The following is a 15,518-nucleotide window of genomic DNA, read 5'->3' as shown; positions in this document are numbered from 1 at the left end:
TTGTTTTATTTGTCATTGTCAGGTGGCGCAGATTTTAAAGATGGAAGCGCACAGGCAGCAGGAGCTCTGAGGAAAAGTCGCGTTTGTGCAGATTAGTGCAATTAGTGTTCGTTTTGCTTGTTTTAATCCTTCGGTATGGGCGACCAAGACCGAGAAGTCGACTGCACCAATGCAGCGCGTGGTGTATGGCTTGTGAAGGTGATTTCAATTGCTTCCGCTCGTTCAACAGGTGATTCTAGCTTTGGTAGCAGCGGTTAATGCCGTTATCAACTGCTTTCTAGGTACCAAAATACATCGCCTCAAGGTGGAGCAAAGCGCCGCCCATGTCGGAGGCTGGACGGTTAAGGATTACAAAGTGAGTGTGCAGAAGCACATCCACATCAAGAGTCCCTTCGTGCGACTCCAAGACTCGCACAATACATCGCTAAACCCAACGCGTCTTCTCTGTCCTCATTCGTTATTACCATGTGCTCTTTCCACGAAAAGAATTGGGGCATGAATGTATGCACTTTCTTTGTTGTTTAGGTCTGCTACCGGCAAGTCAGACATTCGGTTCACGCTCAGCGACGAGTGTGTCAACATGAAAGACCCCACCGAAAAGTCAGCCATTCCTAAAGAACACCGCTTCGTCATCTCGAACATAGCAAACCAGAACCTAGCTGTCTTCTCGCAAAACAAAGGTAGGTTCATAGGGCTTGTTGGCTAATATGAAAGTATGAGAAAATTTGTGCACTTAATTGCGGTTAGCTGATTCTTTCTTATTAAATTTGTGTGTCTTTGGTTATGTGTATTTTGACTTTATCTTTGCCTGAGCATGACTTTTTGCACTCATGTGGCTGGGTCATGTAACTCCTGTTTGACCGAGACCCTGCCAGATGGACACTGCTCTTGCTTTGACCCTAATCTGTCTTACTTAAATAAACTTAAATCCCTGATGCTGGAGGAGGCGCTTTATAAACGCATTATCTCTTGCCTAATTGCAGTGGTGGAAGACGGCACAGAGCATTCCTCTGGTGAGTAACGTGAGATTTCTTAACCGATTAGTGCTTCGCAATATTATTGCCCTGTGAACTCTGCAAAGTGCTGGTGGAGCCTTTGACGGTTAAGAGGGGAAGAAACAAAAAGCACTGCCTTATGGATGGGAAACAGCACTCGTAAACAGCACATCGTTCGTCCAGTTGACAGTGATAACCATCTGCATGGTGGTCCTAGCATGCCATCACGGTGAGGCTATGTTCAGACTATTGATGCAAAAACGCATGTCACACAGTTCGGTTGGCAGAAACGGGAAACGACATCATTGTTTAGAGTTATTACGACAGTTGCGGTGACAATCTGAACCCGACCTAACTCTGAGTGGCCTACTGAGGCTACACATACGCTCCATGATCTAGTGATAAGCTCCATGCAGCAGGCTGTCCAGCCACCTTGATTTATGGAGGGAGGAAGGGGGGGGTAAAAGTAAAAGGTAGGCAGCTCCAAGCATGACCCAAAGCATGAACTCAAGTGGCACAGCAACCTTTTGTCATGTGCTGCACCAGTGGCATCATGCATGTGCTCCTTTTCAGGTAAGGTCTACCTGGAAGGCCATGTTGTACAGAAGGGCGAATGCAGGCCACTGGGTGATGACCGCTACATGCAGCTGAAAAGGTGATTCACTGAGTGCGGCAGCAAAATGCATAGTGGAACACTCCACAAGAATCAACTACCTGTGTCCTTTTCCTTTCTTTCACTGAGAGATAGAGCAAGATCATCCACTTTTGTTTGTTTTTTTATAATTGCTACTGCATGGTTACTTTAGCCACAGTGAATGTCTGTGCTCCTCTTTTTGGCTTGCATGAAAGTTTTTTTACCATCTTTTAATAAACAGGCTACTAACACCACCACCTTGCATTTATACAGTCATCTGCTCTACTATCATAGGCTGCTGTGATATGAAGTAGGAGTTTTATAACATGCTAATACTGAAATATTTTAGACTCGTGTGCTTAATACAGCTGTCTTGTGAAATCACCTTTCTTTGTTTGTGATGCCGGTTCCCTTGAAACTCTGGTCGGAAGCTTTTGTTGCAGAATATCCCTGGACGTAATCAAATACAAATGAGATGAAAATCGGAGCTTTCCTGTTTTGGTTACATTGTCTCAAAATTCTAGCATGGCATTTTATGCTAACCTTTCTTCACAGTTTTAGGAAGCAGTGTGGTTCTGGGCATCAGGTTGTGGGTTCAACTCCTGGCTGCGGTGTCCATTTTTCTGATGAAAGCGAAAAACAAAAATTCCTTCGGGAACGAGATTTCGGCACGTTAAAAATTCTCCGGTGGTCTAAATTAACCTTTAGCTACTACAGCCCGACATAGAGATAAGACTTCACTGTATAATGTGCCAATTTGTACCTAACTTGTCGTGTAAGTAATGTGCAAGGTTGCTTTTTTTCTGCTGTTCTGGTCTAAATTATAGCCAGAATAGTGAACAGCACCAGTATCGTGTTTACTCACTTGTTCTAAAGCTTGAACTTACAACACACTCATAAGTTTGGCTGCAGCTGTTTTTTCATTGGATTTTCTAGCTTCTTTTTACTTCTCCTGAAATAATTTGATTGTGCACTGAAGTGTTTTTTCTATTGTAAAGTAACTGTAACTCTGCATTATGTTGGGCTAAGATGGCAGGGTTTTAATGAAAGATGTAAGGCTGCTTTGTTTTGCGGGAATTTTACAAACAGTTGCTTGTATGTTATTTCAGGCAGACGATCCTGAAGGCAAGTCAACCGGTGCGCCAGGTCAAGCAGTTGGACCGTATCGTGCAAAACTACAAGCCGGTGGCTGACCACAAGCACAATGTGAGCTCTATGGCATCAGTCATGCCTCTCGATTTTAACAGCAAGATTTGTGAATGAAAGCAGTAAGCACATTGAAGCTGTTGCTATGCAGGAAGCAATTTCATGATTTGACATTGTCTGCTGACCCGCCGCGGTGGCTCAGTGGCTAAGGCGTTGTGCTGCTGAGCACGAGGACGCGGGTTCGATTCCCGGCCGCCGCGGCCGCTGTTCTGATGGAGGCGAAAAGCGAAAAAGGCTGTGTGTTCAAGATTTCGGCGCACGTTAAAGATCCCCAGGTGGTCAAAATTAATCTGGAGCCCTCCACCACGGCACGCCTCATCGCCTGCATTGCGTCGGCGTGTTAAACCCTACAATCAATCAATCAGTCGACATTGTCAGCTGATGCTTTTAAAGGGACCCTGCAACACTTACCATCAAGTACTCAGAATGGTTTTGGAGTAGTCTATTGTCCCAGCAATCTCCTCCCACATGAATTATGAAAATCCGTTCACTATCACCAAAACTGCACCCAAAGCGAAATCACGCATAATTGTTCCTTCTCAACTCGATCGCAGACAACGCTACGAATGCTGCGTGCTCTCTGCCGGAGAGAAGGGCAGCTCGCGACATTCTCTTTACTGGCCTTCGATATATCACATGCCGGGAAGTTTTCTCCTTCTCTCTGCAACGAGGAGGGATCTATTTCCGGTCTGGTGCCACAAAAAAGCAGGCATGGCTGCCTGCTCGCAAGCACGCGCTCAGGCGTTTGTGAAGCAAGAGACGTTTGTTGTCGAGTGGTCTCATTGAAACGGTAGGATTGAGTTCGTCGCTCAAACTTCGTGGGCACTCAAAACACAAAAGAAACACCAAAACTATGCACACAGGTTCAGGCATAGAAGAGGTTGGTACAGAGCGCCGATGATGGTGGATCGTCACAGGAAATGCGAGAAATAAGCCGTGAAATTGACCAGCAACAGCCAATAGGACAGCCATGGCCCAAATGACATCGTTTAGGCCATGCCAGGGGTGCATAATGGGAGAATCGAAGAGAGCGCGGTTGGTTTTTATGCGTCTTTCACAGTGATTTTCGCGCTTACCGCTTCACGTGCACGTGTAATATTTGGCTCGGGTATTCCTGGCAGTGTAATCTAAACGTCGTGCAGGTTTACGTGCACTGCACAGTGTGTTGCAGGGTCCCTTTAAAGCCCTTTATAACCTCCAGGGAAGGTTGGGGTAGAGGTCAGTCAACTTCTATATTCGGGGTAACGAGGAAATGAGTGTGGATCATAGTATATCTGTTCTTATCAGTGTTTTATTTGTCATCTTTTGGTTTTTCCCAGTTTGTTGCTTGCTTTATGCACCTTGCTTCATTTGAAGTGGCTAGTTTAAAATGGGGCTGCTTTTTTAGAAGAGACTAGAGACTAAAAGCCTGCACATGTGAACTTGGGAGGCTGTCAAAGAAACCCAGGTAGTCTAAAATAATTTCCTTTTCACTGTAATGCACCTCACAGCCCACGTGCAGCTTTGGTGCAGTACACAGCGAAGCTTCTTGATATTTTATCCCATGCGTAGTGCACGTTTATTCCTGCGAGCACCTAGATTCCGAAGTGCCTGAGCAAGCGAGTCAACTTCTATGGCTTCAACATAAAAAGTGCCTTGGCTCGGGACGTGCTTTTTAAGTTGAACGTTTTTGGCTCTGTGAGCGCGAGCGCGCTGCAGACATTTTTGTGCAGTGGTTGTGCAGCCACCTGAGCACTTAAAGGATCACACCGGGAAACAAAGGCCTTGCTGGAACAGAAGGAAGCCTAATGGTGGCTTGCTGCATTAGAAAGGAAGCCTTTGCCACGTGTGGGCTGGGTGTAAGAGGGTGCCCAAAGCCTCGACTCCTGTGCATGGAGAAATGTTGCCAAGCCTTTCAGCTCTGACAGGGCTTCATGCACAGTGCACAGCAAAGGGACACAAAGAAGGGATGCGAACACATTGCAGTTCTAATGAACTTAACAAGTGAACCGAGGCAGGCTAGTTGGTGCATGACGCTACTTAGAAAAACAGCGCTAAAAACGATACGACAGGACGAAAGACAAACACTGCGCTGAATTCTGTGTCTGCGTTCTTTCTTTTTGTCCCTTCGCTGTGCATGGAGAATGTCTAAATAGCAACTATCCCACCAGTCAACAGTCATCTGACAGAGCGTTTCGGATAGAAGCTAGAAAATCTCAGTTCAACAGAAAAAAGAAGCTTTAGATTTTAAGTAGGTCACCTCTGTGGTTGTGTTTCAATTAAAGGAATTAGAGGCGAAATAGCACATTGGCACCTGTACTACAGGCCTCATTTTTTGTTTTGTGGGTTCGTTGGTATGCAGCCACAAAAATGGCCTTCATCTGATAATTTCTTTCACCGGCCTGCATGTCAAATGTGCGTTTCCACCCAATTTTTACCAACACAGTTTGCGTAGTAGCCTGTGTGAAAGATGTTGTATACAACACCATTTGGAAATGTGCAAGCAATAGGAAGAAAATTCCTATGCAACCGCATCGACCACGAAGCAGGGCCACACACATGGGAGTTTATACAAGCGGTACTTGAAACGGCAACACTGCACACACTGTCGCTGGCGGACTTCCAGCGAGAGTGCATGCTTCTGCTGGCCGGCTTCCACTGGCACCTCCCTGACGCGGTAAACAGTAAAAGACAATTTGTGGCGAACCGTACTCTCCACTTGCCCAATTGTAACTCGAAAAGCCTAGAGGGAGGATGTCTTTTTTGTATGCAGCTTGAATAAACCGCAGGCCACATACTATTGCGGCCTGCGAGCATTACGATTGGTGACGAGGTCGATTCTGGGTTTGTGGCGCTTTTGAAGTGAATTGGCCACATCATCGAACAGCAGTGAAGCCTACACTACACACACCGTGGCAACGGCTGACTTCGCCCACTTTGCAGCGTTCAATGTCAGACCGGGTTCGCGGAAACCATTGTGCGGCTGCACTTTTCCTTCAAGGCTACGGATGTTAAGGACGCGTCCAAGAAAAAAGGCGCACCTGCTAATGTTGTGTAGGCGAGACGTCTGCGCCCTGCTCGTTGTGTAGGGGAGACGTCGTCTGCGCCCTGCTGCAGCCCGAGGAGCCCACTGAAGTCAGTTTTGAAGATATTGTGGATCCCCTGAAAGGTCACTTTGACCCACAGCCATTGGAGCTCTACTGTCGAGCACACTTTCAACGTCGCATCCAAGAACAGGGAGAAATTGTGAGTGCCTACACTACAGCATTAAAACAACTTGCAGCAGACTGCAATTTTGGGTTGAGCTCAGACCAGCCAACAAATGCTACGCTCCTGTCTCTGGGCGTAATGCTCTGAGACCATTTTGTTTGTGGCCTAAGGGATGAGAGCGTACAACAGCGTCGAGACCGGACATTCAAGAAGGCCCATGAATTCGCCTTGCGAGCAGGAAGAACCGCAGAAGACCAGGAAAAAGTGAAGGCTGGCTTCATACACTCAAACCTCGTTATAACGAAGTTGAGGGGGAGCCATAATTATTTCATTTTATCTGTTATTTTGTTATATCAATTATAACAGTTTACGGCAACGTATGCTCAATTGGGTGCACAACTGTACGCATGCAAAGAAGGAAACCGCCTTGTCCGTTGTGACCCACTGTACTGTTACGCGACCACGCATGTGATAGAAATCGAATAGAAGACAAATATTTTGCTTGCTCAATGAGCACACTGCCTATTGAATTGTCCACTAGACATAGCTGGAAAAAAGTCCGTTATGCTCCTTTGTTTTTGACATTGCAAGCGAAAGGCTTCATTTTCAGAGCTGGCCACCGTATTGATGCCATTTTCGGGATTGCCATGGGCACCGAAGAAACGACGTGAAAGGTCAGCCACATCAAGTGCCTGTGACGACGTTGACAGGTCGAACATGTGTGCACACAAGACCACGGCGTTATCGTCGTCGCTTGCGTTGGTTTGTCTGGCGACATCTGTGACGTCGGCCCCTCCGTAGCGACCGCATCAACATCGGTGTTGAGCAAGCCATCCTCCTTGCTCCGCCCCGCTGGCTGTGCAAGGAGGCAGGCTCATTCGGCCATGCGTGGCATGGCTGCAAGGTCGACGCGGGAGTATTAAAACAGCCACGCTGGACAAGTGTCAAACTCCGCGAAATACTTCCCGCACCGTGTCGTGTTCGGGGTATTTGGGGGGGGGGGGACCAATATAGTTCGTTATATGCATTGACAGGTCAATTTTACTTCGTTACAACAAGGGTTAACATGCATGGTTCTCTATGGAGATTTCAAGGGGAATTTCATTTACTTCGTTATATCCTGTTACGTTATAGGTTTGAGTGTGTACGTGCACAAGACAAGCGTTTCCTTAGCCAGAGACGTGAACAAGGCAAGTGCAAGGAATCATTACAGTGAGGAATCATGATTCCCTAGCGAGGAATCATTACAGCTCAGCAAAGCAACTGAAAAACAAGAATGCTCAACACTGTTGGTGATGTGATGCACTGCACAGACTGAACACCTGCAAGTGCCAGACTTTCTCTAGCAGCTATTGCAAGAAACGCAGACACATTGAAGAGGCTTAGATCAACAAGCACAAAGACATGCAAGACTCTCTCCGAAACCACAACGTGAAGCTACCACTACAGCATATGCCACAAGTGACTCCGACATTGCAGGCTCATTAGCACCATGCAACAGCCATGAAGATGACGCACGATCTCAACAACTTGCCAGACAGTGCAAATGTGACGAAGTTTACAGTGGACATGCTAAACTACAACAAACCTTTGAACTTTCAAGTAGACTCTCCTGCCATCTGCACGCTGACAGTGTGTTCATCCACCAGTTACAAAAGAACTCTGACTAGATTCTAGGCGAGCTTCTACGTTGCGTCAACCCACGATCCTGGCTCGTCAAATGTTCCACTGGAGAGGTAGTACAGCGCCATATGGATCACATATGCAGAACTGCAAGCCAGGCCGAACACCCTTTGCAGCAACCAATTGAGTGGGAATTTGCAGACGACTTTTTGTGTCAAAAGAGGTACCGGCATCATCCCAGGATGCCCCCTCTTCTGTCCGTGACACAGCTCGACGGCTGCGACCTCCAAGGAGCTTGAATAAACTGCCGGCTACATGGGGTATAGTAACACTGCCGAGGGAAACATTGTGCAGGTTAGTGGCACAGTGAGCACTCAAGGTAGTAAAACTTGCTGGCCTTGCTCAGAAAACAACAAACACATGTATCATAGCATTGAAGACGTCATTAAATTATTTATTGCTTCACCAGAGCTAATTCAATGAGATGATGAAAGCAAGGGTGTGTGGAATCGCGATGGCGTTTCATTTAGCTATTGGCAAAGACATCTGAATTCTCGTCAGCCTAACACCCAGTAAGTTGTAGATGCAGGAATTTCGGAATTAACTTCTGTGCAGGACAGGTGCTGCAACATCCCAGTTAATGTCTCCCATGTTGGGTAGACAATTGCTGTGGAGCTTGCAACAAGGATCCAGGCAGTCAAGTGAAGTCTGGTGCTTACAAATTGAAGTGTCAGAATAAGTGGACTTTTATTGCTTTGAAATACGCTGTTACAGTCATTACACTCTTGTTTATTATAGATGGGACATTTTTACTGTAAAAGTGCTCTACTGCTGAATTCAAAGCCTGCTGCAAAATTTGTACCCCAACAGCAGGGCTACAGTTGAGACTTGTTTCCAGTAACTGCCCATAATTTGCAGAGCCAAATTTCAAGCTAGAGCCATGCATCTTTGCTGGGGCAAATTTTTTTGCCTGGGCACTTGAAACTTGTAAAAACTTCCTTTTGCTGAGTCCTGCATTCATTCTGGTTTTTTCAAGCGTGCACATACATAGTTGAAACTAATTTCCTGGGTGAGCTTGCAGTACTCAAAAACGGAAGCTTTCCTTCTGATCTTCCCTTTACTTATGCTTATAGTCACTGACTTGCATGAAAAATGTGCTTACAAGCACAGGGGTTGCAACTGCCAGTCAAGTTACAACTGCTCCAGTGAAACTGTCACATGTCTTCCACTGCACCTGGGGCTATAAGGGGTATGGTGCTTCATTTCTCGACAAGTCTATAGTGCCTGCAACTGAGGGCGTGTCTGCTGCCGATCAAAAATATCGGAAAGGAGCCTGTAATTGAAGGTTTCAAGAATGGCTACTGAGCATTGCTGAAAGCTCCTGTTCTGTGTGGCCGCATGACGAGTTATGCATAGCTGTACTCTTGGTGCTGAGTGTGCAAAATGTGGATACATTCTTTTCCCCATGCAGCTGGAGTTTGAGCAGAAGAAGAAGGCAGAGGGCAAGAAAGCACGGGAAGACAAGGACAAGGTCTTGGACATGCTGTTCTCGGCTTTTGAGAAGCACCAGTACTACAACATCAAGGACCTGGAGAAGATCACACGCCAGCCAGTGGTAAGATATGCCAATGCTTGTGCACACACCAAGCCTAAGTAAGGCACCAGTGTCTGTGCGCTGTCCTGCCTCGGCGTATAGTACAGCTCAGCCGTGCTGTGTGGCAGAAACCAGCCAGCTAACCCATCATTCCTTGGCATGGCTGTTGCCCTAACCTTCTACAGCTCGTTGACAAGCCAAAATGGTGAATGTTGCTCTTTGACCGATTTCAGCCTGCCAGCTTTCTGCGAGTAGCAGTTGCTTGGCTAATACTGCCACCTTCATTAGAAACCTCTCTCTCTTCCTTCAGTTCGTACTTTCATCTGCGTGTCATCTCTATGTGAAACAAAATCGGGGCGTTTTTGCAGCTGTTGCCTGACCAATCTTTTTCCTGAGGTATCTCCCATCTAAATAGTCATGTAACCCAAGCAGGCCATAGTGTCTTTCTTTCTGTCACTACTGCTCCTCCTTTGTGTCAAATCCACCAAAACATTGTGGGGACCAGGGTTCTTACAGCGATTTATCTTGCACTCGAGACGGCTGCAGGGCTAGCTCCGCTGAATGCTGCCACGGACCGCCTACTGGCGTAGCGGCAGAGAACAGCAAGGAACACACAAGACACAACGAAATGGCCAAACCTGCGTTTATTGGGTGCTCCAATAACGTGGTTCGACTCCTTGCTCTTCCTGACCCAGCCGACTGGCAAAGATCAGGAGAAAGGCGCAATGGGGGCAGACAAAGGAAAGCAAAGCCGGAGCTCCGGTACTCACGTCTGTGGTGTCCGACCGTTGCAATCCAAAAGCCCCTTCCCATGTCCCGCACACCCAAACCAGCTCCCTGGGGCCCCCCCGACAAACTGGTCACGTAATAAGGGTCCGCCGCGCCACCGCCGCGACTCGCCTGCGTTGCAACGAGCAGCGTGCGGCCGCCAAAGAGAGAGAAGGGAACCTTCCCTTCTCGCCTCGGCGGGAGGTGGCGAGGAATGGGAAATGCACCGGGAGTCCGGATTTCCCACATTTACAGCTTTATGGATGACTGAAGCCTGTGTTGAGTGCCTGCAGTGCCTGGGTTGCAAATTAAGCAGTCATCCAGTCCGTTGCCGTGTTCATTTGTGCTTTACTTTTTTGTTTTTGTATTGTGCACTTCTCTGCAAATCAATGCGGCATGCACCGTGTCCGTATGATGTAAAACGTATAGCCACAGTGAAAGCCATAGCTACATACATAAAGAGTTGAGAGGAACATTTCATGCAAACAGCAAAACTTGAAACGCATAGGACAAATGGAAAAATTCACTGAACTGGAGTCAGTATACATAATGTCAAAGCATGAAATTGCCCGCTAAGCAGAAAAGCTGCCATCCGGCATCAACATTTGTAGCAGCGAAATGGCTCCTAAAATGTCCAAGGCAAAGAGAATTAAAGGTAATCAAGTTGAAAAGAAAATTATGAAAATTTGGTAATGGATGGGAATCGAATTCAAGGCCCCCGAAATGCGATTCGAGCATGCATACCCGACGCCACAATGGCTTCATGGCTTCGGAAAGGTCAACCTAGTGAATGTGTTGTCACCTCAGACTTAGGAAATGTCAACAACCTGTACACACCTTTTGACATACAATGAGTTCGACATTGCGTGGCATGTTGTCAGGCTCAGTGTTAAGGTAACTGCAGCCTAATGCTAAATATGGGCTTAACAACACACACTCTCAGGCAAACCGCCCAGTGGCGATGATGAGAGCTGCTGTCACAGGCTCATGGCTGAATTACCGATCCCCATTGGCTTTGATGTCAGCCAGCCACCCACAATTCTCACATACCCACTCAAAAGGGCTGGCCAGTGACAGTGACAACTGCTGTCACAAGCTCACAACCAGTAGTTCATCATTTCCCATTTGGCTGTGACATACCTACTCGAAGGAGCACTCTATAGCTTCAGTTGGACGCTAGTGCTTTTTGAAAAGCAAGATAAACTTCACACATGCTAGTTAAAATAGGACCATTTGGGATCACTTGGCACACAGAGCAGTTTGATCATATTTTAATGCCTAGTAAAAAAGCAGATTTTTTTTTTTTTTTTCTCATGCCAAGTTTTTGCAGCACCCATTCTGGAACAACAGCATTTTGGGGGTGGCAAATGCTCCACCACTTGTGTTGTGCAGTCACCATGAAGTTTCCTGTTTGTCCTGCATCCAAATAAAGCCAACATCTTTGCTGCAGAGTTCTTCGCTGCCCATCAGTTGCAAAACTCCACCTGGCAATGCGATGCCCGTCGTCTCCCTTCGACAACAGTTAGCAAATGCTTATAGGCACAGTGTCCGCCATCGAAAGAAATAATGTGCAACAGCTGAGTGAAAATGCTTGCAAATAAAAACCTGGTGGTTTTGATTATTTAGACAATTTGGGCAACTTGAATAATGTGCTAAGCATTGGTATGTGTAGTCTGATAGTTAAAATGCACTGGCCGTTTCAGCCAGTGCGTTCATGGCTATACTTCAAACGCACTTGATAAACAACGGCCAAGGCGCAGTAAGCAAAAGGAACACTGCCTTTTGCATCTAGGTATAATAACAACAGTAGGGTATGCAATTATTTCTTGCACCACTCCGTTCGCGGTAAAAGAGAGAATCTACTGAAAACTCTACTTTGCGAAGAAGAAGAGCATCAGCAGGAAACGATTGAATACTATTTTCAAGTTTTGTGAGCTTTTCAACCCCCTTTCAATTTCAGTTGTACATGCTGGTGAGACTGAAATATGCTGGTGAGACTGAAATTCACACACCATAACCATGAGCGACCTCTCAATGCACATGAAGTGCTCAAGGTGTCACATGTTGCTTTTTGTTGGGGGTGATTGGAGCAGTGATGTTTATGACTACATTAATCTGAATGATTCATGGTAATAATCCTATCCCTCTCGGAAAAGAAAAATTCCACTGCACGAAGTGGCAGCATTTTCTTCAGGCTCTTAGCCTAAGCAAGTCATTAGTCCTCGTGATGCTTATTGTTCTACTTGTTCTACTGCAGTAGGCCAATATGCGCTTGCGGGGATAGGACTTGGGGGAAAAAATAACAACAGTGCAAGACGTACTCACAAGCTTGCAAGTGCAGTGTTCTGCCTTTCCTGGCCTTCCTTTGGATTCAAGAATGCATTGAATCTTGCGCACTTAATTGCTTGTCCACATGCTAAAGCCACACAGTGGTTGGGTGTAAAAGCTGTGCGTTCTTGTTTGCAGCCGTATCTGAAGGAGATCCTGAAGGAGATCTGCAACTACAATGCCAAGAACCCGCACAAGAACATGTGGGAGCTGAAGCCAGAGTACCGCCACTACAAAGAACAGGAGTCAAAGCAGTGACTGGACACTGTCCGTTTTTTTCCTCTGACCGGTGTAAAAACAAGGACCTGGAGAAACAAAAGTGTTCTGTGTGTTTGGACTGAGGCATCGGCAAAGCCTCAAGATCGAATGGGCCTTCTTGCCCTTGTGAGTGCTTGGCTGGTGACTCGAAAACACAGCTTAGTGTAGTTTTCAAAACACAAAAACAACTTTGTAATCAGTTCACATGCGCATCTTTTAAATACTGCCATTTGTAATTATTTTGCCCAAAATTTTCATATTTGTCACTGAATAAAAACTATATATATGCAAGTTTCGTATGTGCATACTACCGGGAACTGCAGCTATAACACCAGTTTAATTGAGCATATTGATAGACAAGCAGACAAGGAACTTTATAGAGCATATTGATAGAAAATTATTTGACTAAATAAACGGATGGACAGATTGCACTTAAAAAGACATATAACACTTTGGTATTAGGAGCATCTGTCAGCTCTTGAAGATTTAAATACAAGAACGATAGAAATATGACCAAGAGATCCAAAGTTGCTGTTAGTGGTAGTTGACTGCCAGACAACTGTGGTTTATGAAAACAAGAAAGCTTGAAATTGCTGAGAGAATTGCTCAATTGAAAGGAAATGCATGTAATCGATTGTTCTAACTTTTAGACTGCAAGCAGTTTTTTTTCTTAATGTTTTCTCTTAAAAAAACCATGCTCTGAAAACACACCCTGCACAGAGAAGGGCTCCTGCCCCACTGTCTAGTGGTGCTCTTTTCTTCCCCCGAGGAAAGGTGTTTTAGGTGGGAAAGCCTTGTCATAGGAAAAAGATGCTGGGTTGTAGGTGCCCTTCTTTTAGAGATGCATGTATGCATTTTTGGTACACCTACGTGCCCCTGTTGCCCAGAAAGCTGGATGGCATGCCACCCTTGCGGTGACCCATCCATTCCAGTGCCACGGGCATTTGTCATGCTGCAGGCAGGATAAACTTGTTACCCTTGCAATCAATGATGATTGCTTTGTCCTTTCTGGCTATCGTTGTAAGCACTGAATTGCAGGTTCACAGGAAACAGATGGTCAGGCCAGTTCGTCAGCACGTAGCTCAGGATAAAAAGCCCAGCAGTTGTTTTGCAAACAATGGGTGCATCGTGCAGCAAGCAAACAAAGCACGCATTGTAAAAAGACAGTAAGTGCTCACCGTGGTGGGTTAGGGTTCTGCTTGCACAGTGCAAAGCACCCACACCTGAGCCCCCTTATACAACAACCTGTCTGGTCTCGCAAGTTAAAGCAGCAGTGTGGATGCTGTCCAAAACATAAATGTCTGTATTGTAACCAGTTCAAAAGGGAATGAAAACTTGGGAAAAGTTCTGATTTTCACCAAATAATCGCACCTTTCGCAGTTATTTCAGCCTTTATTCATCAACGACCAACAGTTATTTTTAGAAATAGACAAGGCTAGCATTTTTGTCCCGTTTCCCTCCAGTTCTTACTGCTTGCTGTGGTGCACTTGTATTCACTGGCAGTATGAAGGAACTGTGGCTGTCCTGTTTTGCCAGACAAGTCTTCTGACTGAATTAGTACACCGAGACAAAACTTGAAAATTCGTGTCTCTGAACTGTAGTCATAAGTGACGCAAGCGAGGCAGCTTGGGGCATGGAATTGCCTTCCTAAAAGTAAGTATAAATGTTTTGTCACTCAATTCAGCCACCATACCAAAGCGAAAGAATGCCTGAACACAAGTGTATATAGGTTGGAACATTTCATACTAAAACTCCTGGCGTGGCTTATGCGTTTGCACATTATTCAACACAAAAATGGCCTCGGGCATATTTGAGGCAAACTAAGTACATAACTGAGGGTGTTAGCGTTATTTTAATTAAGAAGACAAGGCGTATTTTTTGCAAATGCGGATGAAAAACTACACACCAAAAAGATGGTGGAGAAAATAAACAAGTTAAGAGCTAACACTGAAAAAAAAAGATTTCGGTTCATGCTGTTCCAAGCACAACAAGAAAACGTAAAGTAATGTGTGCTGTTCCACCAGACGGCTTGTGCGCAAAGTGAAGGAGGGAAAATTTAAACGAATTGAGCAAACCTCCATTGCACTCATCATGGGAAGAGTACAAGGGGTGAGAGAGGCAAGGAGAGGCAGTTCCGTGGCACCACCCGAAGCAGAACTGAAAGTTGGACAGGTTTGTATATCTTGGGAAAAAACAGTGCCTGTGCTTATGTTATAAGTTAAAACACAAGCACAACAGTGCTTGTGTTGTGCCACTTTCTTGTTATTCTGTTTGTTTGCGTGCTGTGTTTTTACCAAGACAAGACCACATCTTTCAACAGCACTTGCAGAGAAACAAGCGGATGCACAGACAATTTTTTAGCAGTGTTAAAGCGAAGCTTTTTACCTCTACCCCCCCAAGGGTTCTTTCATGACTGTTGGTGTCAACAGATAACTCACGCGAACAAATAAAAGAAGTTACTGACACCGCCAGTAATCAAACCTGGAACAAATAGAGAAACGGCGAGAGCCCGTTGTCTTGCCGATTGAGCTAAGAGTCCACGCAGAAATGGGGAAGGCAGATAGTGCGCTCACCGAGCACATCTGCGGGTTTACCCTGCATTTTCGTGAAAAGCCATGCCATAGTGTCACGTGACCTTTCGTGCCGCAGTGCGCTCCACCCATGGCATGTGTAGAGACCATGTGCGTGCCTTGCTCATGCGCTAGGAGTTAGTAAAAATTAAAGGAAGCTCGCACCAACGCATGGCACCCGACTTATACACCATCTCTGCCGCTGATCTCGTCGTCTCCGTTGGTGGCGGCAGAGATGGAGGAGAAATGAGATAGTCTTGAAGGAGCCATGAAGACAAAATACAAGTTGGGTTTATTAGAAAGACTGCTTAGTCCTGATAACAATGATACCAATATCATCGCAATCTTTGAAC

The 15,518-nt window shown here is 45.9% G+C and overlaps 1 protein-coding gene across 1 annotated transcript; it reads left to right on the top strand.

The window, feature by feature from the left end:
- The first annotated feature begins 12 nt into the window (after positions 1–12).
- Tfiifbeta (transcription factor TFIIFbeta) lies at positions 13–12,656 on the top strand. Its single transcript, XM_077700408.1, has 8 exons — positions 13–198; positions 282–355; positions 526–680; positions 984–1,013; positions 1,569–1,650; positions 2,739–2,835; positions 9,119–9,262; positions 12,476–12,656. The coding sequence occupies exons 1-8, from the start codon at positions 136–138 to the stop codon at positions 12,593–12,595; spliced, it is 765 nt and encodes a 254-aa protein (XP_077556534.1). The 5' UTR covers positions 13–135; the 3' UTR covers positions 12,596–12,656.
- The last annotated feature ends 2,862 nt before the right edge of the window (positions 12,657–15,518 follow it).

Source organism: Haemaphysalis longicornis, unplaced genomic scaffold (genome assembly GCF_048455015.1).
Source record: "Haemaphysalis longicornis isolate Haplotype H1 unplaced genomic scaffold, Haemaphysalis longicornis Haplotype H1 scaffold_2, whole genome shotgun sequence".
Taxonomy (NCBI): Eukaryota; Metazoa; Arthropoda; class Arachnida; order Ixodida; family Ixodidae; genus Haemaphysalis; species Haemaphysalis longicornis.
The sequence above is the reverse complement of the archived record's forward strand: the minus strand, read 5'-3'. Positions and strand labels throughout refer to the sequence as shown.

What these genes read in the sequence shown, in the direction of transcription:
- Tfiifbeta (XM_077700408.1), top strand. Translation starts at nt 136, where the DNA reads ATGGGCGACCAAGACCGAGAAGTCGACTGCACCAATGCAGCGCGTGGT. An exon ending in CGGCACAGAGCATTCCTCTG is followed by an intron (nt 1,014 to 1,568) that starts GTGAGTAACGTG and finishes GCTCCTTTTCAG; the next exon opens with GTAAGGTCTACCTGGAAGGC. An exon ending in AGATCACACGCCAGCCAGTG is followed by an intron (nt 9,263 to 12,475) that starts GTAAGATATGCC and finishes TCTTGTTTGCAG; the next exon opens with CCGTATCTGAAGGAGATCCT.